This window comes from Microtus ochrogaster, unplaced genomic scaffold, assembly GCF_000317375.1.
Source record: "Microtus ochrogaster isolate Prairie Vole_2 unplaced genomic scaffold, MicOch1.0 UNK58, whole genome shotgun sequence".
Taxonomy (NCBI): Eukaryota; Metazoa; Chordata; class Mammalia; order Rodentia; family Cricetidae; genus Microtus; species Microtus ochrogaster.
In genome coordinates this window covers 139,527-151,513 of record NW_004949156.1, presented here as the reverse complement: position 1 = coordinate 151,513, position 11,987 = coordinate 139,527, and the positions used below count along the sequence as shown (strand labels likewise).

At 33.0% G+C, this 11,987-nt stretch overlaps 1 protein-coding gene across 1 annotated transcript in view; it reads right to left on the bottom strand.

The window, feature by feature from the left end:
• Dmd (dystrophin) overlaps window positions 1-11,987 on the bottom strand; it is a 1,456,297-nt gene that overhangs the window by 1,320,992 nt on the left and 123,318 nt on the right. Inside the window, exon 17 of the mRNA XM_026777353.1 lies at window positions 9,198-9,359. Coding sequence (XP_026633154.1) covers window positions 9,198-9,359 — 162 coding nt within the window. The remainder of the gene's footprint in view (window positions 1-9,197; window positions 9,360-11,987) is intronic.

Below are 11,987 nucleotides of genomic sequence, written 5' to 3'. Positions count from 1 at the left end.
AGATTAGGAGGGGGGGAAGTTAGGGGGGGGAGAGTGGGAGGAGTGGGAGGCTGGGAGGAGGCGGAAAATTTTTTTTTTCTTTCTTAATAAAAAAAAAAATTAAAAAAAAAATAACCCAGGATAAGTTTTCTGGGTGCAATGATCCATACCAGAGGTTGAAGAGGAGGGGATAAGTTAGGGATATGGTGAGCCTGGGAAGATCTTAATGGACTCTCACAGGAACAATGGGGATAGAACAATGATCAGTTCTAGAGAAAAAAAAAAATGTAGTAAAATTTCATTATGACTTAGTCCTGTCTTTAGTATACAGATATATCCACTTAAACCAGAAAGATGGCTTGCTAAGGGGAAAAGTAAACAAAAAACCCTCAGCCAACAAATAACATCAGCTACTAAAGCCCTCATACAGAAACAAAAACAATCCAAAATTGCAAGACCCCATGACTCTTCCAAATATCATGCATCCCATAAAAAATGGCCCCAAAGAGAAAGGCTTAAAAGAATGGTGATAATTATCTTCAAATAACTCAGACACAATCATACTCTGAGAAAACACACACATACACACAGACAAAATATAAAATTCAAGAAGAAAGTAAATCCAAGATATTAAAGATATTCAGTAAATAAATAAGAACTTAAGGGAAGCCTGTAACATGATGCTGGAAATGAAAAACCCAATAAGTCAAATATAAAGCTCATTAGGAAACCTCACTAATAAGATGGCATATGAAGAAAAAAGATTATCAGAGCTTGAAGACAAGATAAGGGAACTGGATTATTTGGTAAAAGTTAATGCTTTTTAATTTATAGAAAAGGGGAGCACTTTATAATAACAGAAACAGATCAAGTATTCAAATTACAGGTGTAGAAAGAGAATACCGTACTAAAAGCATAATACCATACTAAAATCATCTTCTGATAACTGATTGCACATGTTTTCAAATAAGTTAATTCATTTTCATGATTTATAAACAACAGAAACAATTTAAACTTACTAATATATAAATAGAAATGCAATGTCCATCTGCTACCAGGGGATATGAAAGATCAGGTAGGCACGGCAGAAGAAGGTTGGAAAATTTTAACATAATGCATTTTAGAGAGTTTGAAAGGTTCATATTCACATCAAATAACTATGCCAGTGAGAAAAATAAATCTTTGCATTGTTCAAAATGTCACACACATTAAAATATTAAATGAATAGTATAACACATAACATGCAGCATACAAAAGTGAGACTTTGCCACAATATATGGGATTTAATGCCAAGTTGTCACTTTTATGGCACTGTTCCAAAGTGATTAGAGATTAAATTTTCCTCATTTTTTATGCTGATTGTGCACATGAAACAAATTCAGTAGCTAAATAAATTATGTAACTTAAATATAACAGTTTTTATACTGTAGGAAAACTTAATTATTATATTCACGATAATAATTGAATCCATTTAATGAATTATTAATTAAATGATTAAATTTTCAGTTCATTCTACCTCAGGAAAGTCGCAGGACATGTGAAGCTTTTATCTAGTACATTTATAAATTAATTAAACATATCTTAAATTTAAGTAATAATTTGTACACACTTTATACTTACTTTTTACATTATACCTTAACAAAATACTCTTCTTTGACCATGGCACTTAAAATATTTATAATTTTAAGAAATGATTTTTGAAGCATAACAATTGCTTGAATAATACATTTATATAGGATTTTAAGCAGTATATAAATTTACTATTTAAATTATCAAAAATAAGAAAAAACATTTTTAATATTATATTTCCATATTTTGCAAGAAATTTATGAATTTTTCAAAAAATTTTGAAGGTTATACAACTTGAACTTTCTTTCGACCCTAGTATCTATTACATTTTTGAAAAAAGAAAACAAATCTTGTAAAATTGTCATCCTGACTGCATTTTTTAAAACTCCAATAGAAACAGTAAGTTAACAAATGCATATACTAAAATATAAGCCACATCTAAAATCACATGGAAATTTCAAAAGCACTAGCATTTTTACAAAATTAAAATAACATCAAACACATTCCATCACTGTATGGGGGTGGCTTGAGTAAGAAGTGTCTGACATAGTCTTGGACATTTAAATACTTGAGCCCCATTCAGTGGCACTGTTTGAAAGGCTTAAGTGGTATATCCTTGCTAAAAGAAGTATGCCACTGAGGGTGGTCTTTCTGATTAAAAAGTCAGCATTATTTGCAGATTTTTTCTAGTTACTCTGTGTGTTTAATTTAACAAATGACCTTCCTATCCCTGCTATCGAGCCTGCTACCTGTTGCCGTGTTTTACCCACCGTCATAGATTCTAACAGTACGGTATTACAAGCCAAAATAAACTCCAGCACTGACTGGACCAGCAAGCTGTCCACAGTGCTTCAATGTGGCACATTTATCTTGAGGGTAGCAATCAACTTTCTTCTTGGACTTAAAACTCACTCCAAAGGAGGATATTCATACCGAGTATTGTAAATGCAGCCAATTGCCTATGGCTAGATAATTTAAAGACCAATAGAAGTAAATACTGGCATGTCCCTAAACCAGCATAAGTTTTCTATATTGGAAATGCTTATCTTTATACCCACAGATATACCCACAGCCATCAAAGGAGATTCTTTTTGTAGTGATGAAGACAATTACAGAGATCCGTAACTGGTAAAAATGCAAATGAATGACTCTGATATACCAAAACCTAACAGACATTTGCAAGTAAACCCTACGCCTATGACTCAAGGAAAATCACAGAAAAGAGTGCAAAGATTTTAAAAGACAGAGAGTCCATGTGGTCATCTGCTGTTACACAACATACTGTAAACATGACAAAGAAAAAGTATATTCATAAACTTTCAACAATCAGATTGCCTGAACAGGACCTGCATAATGATAGATAATACAAGTTAACACACTAAGGTGGACAAGGAAAATTCCACATGTTCTCACCATGAAGAGATATAGGTGGTCAGTAGCTACTGAGAGAGAAACATAAAAATATCCTCCAGGGACAAGCTCTCACACAGGTTGTCTGATTCCAAGGGGTTAGTCATAAACACATAAACTAAGGGGCTCAGCATGTGTTCACATGGTGTGTGTGTGTGTGTGTGTGAGAGAGAGAGAGAGAGAGAGAGAGAGAGAGAGAGAGAGAGAGAGAGAGAGAATACAATAACTTAAGAAGAGATCCAGAATTTGGAAAGGGGTTCATGGGACATGTTGGAGGAGAGAGAGGCAAGGGCAGGAGATACTTAGATGTAGTCTGCAAGCATGCATTTCTAAAAAAATGAGGTGTTTAAAAACACAGTAATTATACTTACAAATAAAAATATTATTCACATGTTAACTAAAACAACTAAAATTAAAATACCACTTTTTCATTTAAGATGGTAATAGGAGAAACTAGAGAACAAAATAATTTTTTGAAACATAAGCATATGCCTTTTCATAATACTTCATCCAATCATTCTCATGTATCAAATTAACATAAAATTGCAAACATGATTCAACTGTAGCTACCTGAAACATGAAATCAATAAAAGAAATGATGGCAAATGATGATTTAGAAATTTATTACTGCTAACAAACAAAAATATCACAAGACACTTGAAAAAGAAATGTGATAAAAGGTATCAAGTACAGATTACTAATTATTTATTTAGATGTTGGATTTATAGTTTTATAAAGTGGACTGTAATTTTGAAATTGCATCCTTAAAAATATAGAGTTAAAGAAAGAAAATGTTCCAAAGGATCCTGAATTGTTTTTTCTTTACAACCATGAGGGAATATATTAAAAATATAATTGTTATCATTGGTAAATAATGAGAAAATTCCAGAATATATTTTACACAAATCCAATAATCAGGAAAAGAAGACTTTTATTTCTATTTGTAAAAACAAAACTCATAAATTGAACAGACAAATGGAAAATCATTATTCCCTAGAAACTTAGGTGTCTTCTCTTCATTTGCAGTGACATTTCATTTACACTTAATCTTAAAAATGAAAATAACCTGCTAAATCTTTTAAATATACTATCAAGTTCCATTGTTTAAAATAGATCTCACTCATGTCAATAATCGTGCTATTTAGAAATATCCTTTTTTTACTATCTGACAGTTTTTACACTTGCAAAATGAATGTTCCTTGTTTTTACCCCATTCTCTTTCATTCCCTTCTCTCTCTTGCTGTAAACCTTCCCAACTGCTTGCTCCCTGCTCTCATTCCTAATGTTTATGTTCTCTTGTTTTCTAACTGTCACCAGGTAAGTTTTTCTGCCTTTGAGTAGGTTATAATTACTGTCACATTTGTCTTGGACATGCTTGACATAATTATTGAGTAAATCCTTGTAGATTTTAGTGAATTTTCCAAATACTTATAAAATATCTGCTAGGTAGCCTTAATATCTTGAACATTGCAGGAAGGAATAGAGGTAGAAAATGACCGCACAAAAACACATTTAAAGTAACAGAAGTTTCAGACAATTCAATCAAAGAAAAAGAAATTTCTTTGTGCTTACTATTGTCTTGTATATATTAGATTAGCAATTTCTGTGGGAGTTATTTTGCGGGAAAATATCCCCCATATAAGACATATATCAATACAGGTGAAATCTATCGTTCCTCGGAAACACTCAGGATACTATACCTTCATTGAAACTATTATTTGATACTGAAAGCTTTATTTTTATATGTAGAATTTGTAGAAATGTTTCATATTAAGGTTCAATAATTGAAATCTTAAAACTTACTTAAGTTTATAATAGAAAACTGCACACCTCATTATCATATTTTCTTAGAAGACATGATTGTGCATGTTGCCTAACTACAATAAATGATGCATGATCTGATTCTAGTCTTGCATCTTCTGTAGCTAAATACGAGTCAAAACATCAAAATACCAATAATAATTTTAAATTGAAAAGTTACCCATTGTATGGAGTAACACTCAAATAGACTGAGTGCAATGCTAACCTTGTATTTACTTTGTTGGATAACAACAGCCAAAATCTCCACTATCTGCATTTCCTTTGTTTTGGCCCCTGCATTTGTCCCTGTCCACCCCAGTCTGGAAGTGTGTGTGTGTGTGTGTGTGTGTGTGTGTGTGTGTGTGTGTGTCTTATTGGATTTACCTAAAATCAGGGAATCAGATTTAACAGGCAAATACTTGATCAACTGAGTTATTCCCACCATTAAATTGTTTAATTTTCATATATATTCTAAAAAGATGAGCAATACATCAAAGAATTAGGCTGTCAAAATAAGCTTTTCCAAATCATTCACAATCAAAAAGTGACTATTTACATCTTACGTCTGTTTAAATCCCTAGTGAAATCATAAACTCAATCTGATAGAGCAAAATCTACAATTGTGACTTTATTTTTAACTCCTACTAGTACATGGTGACATCAGCAAGTTCGCATTTGCCCCCAATAGACTGGTTAAACATATTATAATTTCAAAAGCTAAAATTACTTAAGGGAATGCAGGACTTTGACATATGATCATAACGTAAAGCACTATAAGCATGTAGTTAGACAGTTATCAGTAAAGTCTTTGTAAGATTGGTGAGAAGTTAAATATAGAGAACCCAAAATACCAAACCTAAAGAAAAAAAATATCCTCGGTTATTTCAGAGTACTCAAAAGTGTTTCTAAACTTTCTGCTGACTGAATGTACCCTTACTTAATAGTTCTGAGGTGCGGTTTTTATATCTGAATTCTTTTTAATACCTGATTTGATTTGTAAACATAAACCTTAATGCTCCCATATATTGCTATAGAAAGTTAAGAAATATTTATTACATTTGTGTTTTGTGATATTTGCCATTAATACATATATTTTTTTCCAGACAGGGTTTTTCTGTTTAACAACCCTGGTTGTCCTGGAACTTGCTTTGTACACTAGGCTGGCCTTGAACTCAGAGATAGCTGCTGCCTCTGCCTCCGGAGTGCTGGATTAAAGGCATGTAGCACCAGTGCTGGACCAAATGGATTATTTTATTTGTATAATTCCTTCAAAGAAGTATTTAAGGGGTTTGACATTTTAAATCTTAGTGTTTTTAAATGGTCCATAAGTCTAGGGTTTTACTACCTAGAAGATATATTTCTGCATCTAAATGAGGCTCTGTGTTTTATATTATTTGAATCAATTTATAATATATATAGCACTAGGCAGCTGAAACCTTTCAAATGGTGATTTTTAATATTACAATTTGAAATAAAATATACAGGACCACTTGTGCTGTTTTAAGAATATACTTTTATGATTAAACTTGGTTAAGCTTTGTTTCTATAGACGCACATCACTAAATACAAGGGACCATACTCTTCTAAAAGGTAGATGTCAAAGTCACTGTGTTCTAATGATGCTAGACAATTGCTCAGTGGAAATAATGATTAATTGGGCACTTTCTGAATGTAAAAGTGGAAAAGTTAAGCATATTCACCTATATATACTTTTATATGCAATAAGACACAAATGTCAGAAGTTTGTGACAAAACATATATCCCCATATAGTTACAATGGTTTTATAAATGAGGCTCTCAATTTAAACTGAAGAAAAGGAAAGATGTATTTTAAAATTCTATTTAGTAGCAAAACTAGTAGTGCACCACACGGTGGAGACAGACACTCACAAATCCCCAGGATCAGCATCTCTCAGATCTAAGCTCTTATGTAAATGAATAGCAACCACAGAAATACTACACACGCACTTGTTTGTTGTTTTGTTTTTGTCTTTTTTTTTTCCTTTTTTCTGGTTCTTATTAATGGATTATAACAAGAATGCAATTTCTGTTGAGGAACACAAAGCCCATTCATTTTTAAATTGGTATCAAACTATTGACCTACATTTAAGGAATCACATTTCAGTCTTTTTTCTGCCAATATAAAGCATTCAAATCCATTGCCACCGCAAACACAAACTTCAGAGAATGTAATTTTGCTGGCATTCTAAGTGGCTCCTGTGTCTGGAACATTGTTTAAACTCTTGTTTCACAGACTGTTTCTGTACTCTTCAACTCTGCCTTCAACAGGTGCTTCAACTGAGAGTTTAGGAAATGCTACCCTTCAAGGAAATCTAGTACTTCATAGCTCTTTTACAGAATAAAAAATATTTGCAGTCATGGGCAAAGGAGAGGTTGGGATGAAATAATGTTCAACAGTTTGTAGGTGGTTTGTATTCTCCAATGTTACATATTGTCATTTACATAACAGGGGACTCCATTTCAAGAAATATCTTTAAAAGTTAAGTTTTACCTGGAAAATTGATTTGAATTTGTTTGTCTGTTTGTCGTGCCTATGAGATGTGCTGGAGTAAAGGAGGAGCATCAGTTGTGGCAGTGGGCAATCAATGACTAGTCCAGCCTGAGACACACACCATAAGAGTGAGCATGCCCTTGAAACAGCCTATAGCCTTAGAACCCAGAGGCTGGGTAGTCCAGAGACCGAGGATAGAACCAAACATGACTAGAGAAAAAGAAATGTTAATGTAATAATGCCTAATGATATTCTGCTATTCCCTTAGATTAGTACATTAGAGAGGCTTCCCCCAGAAACTGATGGAAACAGATACAGAGACCCACAACCAATCTCCAAGAATCCTACTAAAGCGAAGGAGGAACGATTGTAGGAGCAAGCAGGGTGAAGAACATCAGAAGAAAACCCACAGAATCAATTACCCTGGGCTCATAAGAGCTCAGGGAGATTGAATTGACAATCAGGGATCCTGCATAGGTCTCACCTTGACCCTTTGCCTATATGTTAAGCTTGGTTTTCTTGTGGGCCTCCTAAGAGTGTGAGCAGGTTATTTGACAATTGCAATAATGTGGATTCCATAAAGAATGCATTCTTCTGAAATTTGCCATACTATGAAAAAAATCTTATCATCTACCCCAAATGCCCAGAGACTTCATTTTTTAAATGTGGACAATGTGGTAAACTACTAAATGCTAGTATGTGTCACAACAAATTGTGATTCAATGCAGTATAACAGCATTTATTGCCAAGATCTACAAATCCTAAATTTTAAACAATTATTTGCCTTTTAAGTAAAATGCTCCTAGAATTTCTATAAGTAAGGTAGAAGAGGAACTATGGGAATTACACATCACGTTTTAATACCTCATACATCATTTCATAGAGATAGTAATTATACTTGGTTATTATGTATATATTATGTATGGTTGTTATGTATATTATGTATATATGTATATATTATGCATATATTATGTATGTGATTTTTACAAAAGCCATTTACTGTCCTAACACATAGCACAGGTTTAAAAATTTTAACTAATGATACACATGTGATTATACTTACATTTGCATGTTATTTAAAAATGTAAATTTGTTCAGGGTGGTGGTGGCGCACATCTTTAATCCCAGAACTCAGGAGGCAATGGCAGGAGGATCTTTGGGAGTTCGAGGCCAGTATGGTCTACAGGGTGAGTTCCAGAACAGAAAGAGCTGTAACAAAAAGAAACCCTGTCTCGAAAAACAAAAACAGATATTTGCTGATTAAAATTCTTACCATATAAAATATGTTAGGGTATGGAATTTACTTAGTTAATTCCTATAAATGGGATTCATTTTTACATTAAATATCATTTTCCAGAAAATGCAATTAAAAGTAATTCATAATTTGGGTTGAAAGCATGGGTGTATGTGAGTTTCTGCACATGAACACATCTAGTGTGATTAATAGTAACAAGGTGAATATTTATTTCTACTGTCTGGTTAACTACTTGTAGCATATGAATATGAAATCAGAAACAAATTTTAGAACTTTGATTTTCAGCATACAAAATAAGTATTTGAGACAAATGATTGGGACTAATGTTTAAGAAAAGAAAAAAAAACATTTCTGTGCCAGGTTAATTGTTATGGTTCCACTCAAGGTTGACTATATTTCTGAAACATTTGTGAACAATAAATATCAGATATCTTGGTTTTCATTACCTCTGCTGGAAATTGGTGTACTGTAAACTTTGAAAAGTAAATCTCAGCATTGTAACACTGACTTCTTTAAGCTCTTACTTCAAAATAGACAATGAGTATATGAAAGGAAACCTCTTCATGATTAATTAAATAACACGTAAGTATGAATGTACAATATCCCACTGGAGTAAAAACATTAAGACTATAAAAGTAAAAACAATGCTTATTTCCAGTTTGTTATACTTACCTGGGCTTCCTGAGGCATTTGAGCTGCATCCACCTTGTCAGCAATATAAGCTGTCAACTGCTTGTCAATGAATTCAAGGGACTCCTGAATTAAGTTTAAGGATTTTTCAATCTCCTGGGCAGACTGGATACTCTGTTCAAGCAACTTTTGTTTCCTCACAGCCTAGATAGAAGAAGAAGTAATAGTGGATTATTTAAATGTTAACTCTTAGGAGATTTTCAGCAATTCCTTTCACACAGACAACAAAGAGACTAGACTCTTTCACGATCACCTTTTTGTACGACAGATTGCGTAGCTTTCTGGTACTCATTCAGCTCTGCTCACATAAAGAAAAAGAAAAGACAAAGAACATCAACTTAGTACACAGGATCAGGGGTGTCTGCAGGAAAAAAGTCACAGAATCTTGCACATCAAAGGAAGAAGCTGGAAGAAAACATTAGCCAAATCATCTCGGTTGTTTCATTCTGCTGTTCTCAGGCTGAGTGCTCCTCCTGATCTTATTAGATAGTTCAAGAGATTTGATTTACTTAGAATAGGGTCACCGTCATCACAATCCAATTCAAGACAGATAATCCACTTCCACCACCGAGACACATATACAATCTGTTCTGAATTGGCACCTATTCGAAAAGAGAAACTAAGATAACCGTATGTTTAATGATTTGTTTTGTATTCAGTTTTTACTTTGCTTTGTATGGTTGTTTCCCCTCCCTAGTTTCCTTTATAATTTGCATTATGAAAACTGTACAATTGAATAATGCCACTGTTGAAGTAGAACAAATAGTCACTAAACTTAATATAGCTGTAATTAAATGTGAATAGGCCAACTTAACACTTTCAACTCTTAATAGCATGGTGAAGAGATTGTAAGATCTACCTTCCAGGATCTAGTGACATTTAAAAGAATCCTTCTAAGGTAAACTATAAGGCAAAATATTTGTAAATTTCTTAAGCCATCCACAACATATAGCTTAGGACTGATTGTCATAATGTAGTTCTGATAATTCTCCTTTCCAAAGTTTGCACTAGGATTTCAAAATGTTCCTGGGTTTTATATTATACATATGTGAATAAACACACACATATACATATATAAGGAAAATATATATGAGATATTACCATTGTTTGATAAAGCCAATGTAGAACATTCTCAAGAACAAATTCATAAAAGATATCTGGCAAAGGAAAAAGTAGCTGGGAGACTATATGAATAGTGCTCCTACACTTGGTATTTTCTAGGACCTGTTATATACCACTCCAATGTTCTGTTTGAATTTTTAAAAATATTATTGTTGGTTCATTCCCTTTTTGTTATTTACACTTGAGTATAAAAAGTATGAACTTCAAATTTATATTTTGATGTAAATAGATCATGTCCTATGATCATATTTAAATCACATTATCACCCCCTCATCTTCTCCCTTTCTAATAACAAAACTTTATATATCTACATTGCAACATTTTGATATTTGTATGTGTTGTGGAATATTTAAACTGGTCAATTTAAAATAATACACAATATAATCTTCTAAATTAATCTATTAAATATAAACCTAATTTTCTTTATATTCTCACAGTCTCCATTACTTTAAAATTTGCATTAATATATCACATTGTAGTTTCCCATTAAGAGTGTATATTTACTTTGGATTCTTAGTGCAAATAAGGTAAGAGATTCTGTCTACCTAGTTCTTTACAGAGTGTCAGCTCCCAGAGCAACACCTTTGTGCATGGTTAATGAATGCTATAAAAGTTTATTTATAGCCGGGCGATGGTGGTGCACGCCTTTAATCCCAGCACTCGGGAGGCAGAGGCAGGCAGATCTCTGTGAGTTCGAGACCAACCTGGTCTACAGAGCTAGTTCCAGGACAGGCTCCAAAGCCACAGAGAAACCCTGTCTCGAAAAAAAAAAAAAGAGTTTATTTATTTAATGACAAAACTGAAAATTTCAAGCAGCTGAAGAATGGATTTATAATGAAAATAGGAACTAAAATGTAAGCACTAATTAAAAGGTATTACATTTGCAGAATAATCCTTCCTTATATTATATTTGTATTAAAAGTATAAGAATAAGTATAAGAACATTATATGAAGCAACCTTTAATATATTTCTATTAAAATATCCTAAGATTTATTAGTGAGCCCCTGTCCAGTGCTCTAATTCAAATAATTCTCTTTATTTCAGTTAAAGCAACAACCAAGTTTCTTTCCATAGTGCTCATAGTTATAATGAGAGCCTCCTGCAAGGTAGTAAAGACTGTCAATAGTAGACAGAGTTTCTTCAGACAAGCGGATCTCTAACTAATGATACAATGGCAGCATTATGACAGGCGGCTGCAAAAGTCTTCCAATCATAGAACAAAGTAATTGTCTGATCAGACCGTGTTTAAATGTGGCTCTTTCTCTGAAGACAAATTCAGCATACTCCTCAGTGCACATTTATAGAATTTTAATGTAATTGAAAAGGATATAATGTAGCAGAGTTCTAAATCTTATCTCTGGATTTGAATTTATGCTTCTAAATATAACTTTACTTTTGCATTCTTGAGATTAAAAGGTCTGTATGACATAGTATGATTTAAAAGAAAACATCAAAGTATCTGAGGTGGGTTGTATCTTAGTCTAGTCTAACAGACAGCCAATAACAGAGTGATTACATGGATTGTTTGATTATCTCAGGCAGTGCAGTGAAAGACTTGATGTCAATCTAAGCTTTGAACTAGTCATGGCTTAAGCTGCTTTCTATTTTTTTTAATTGAAAAAAAAATTTCTGCCTCCTCCCAGCCTCCC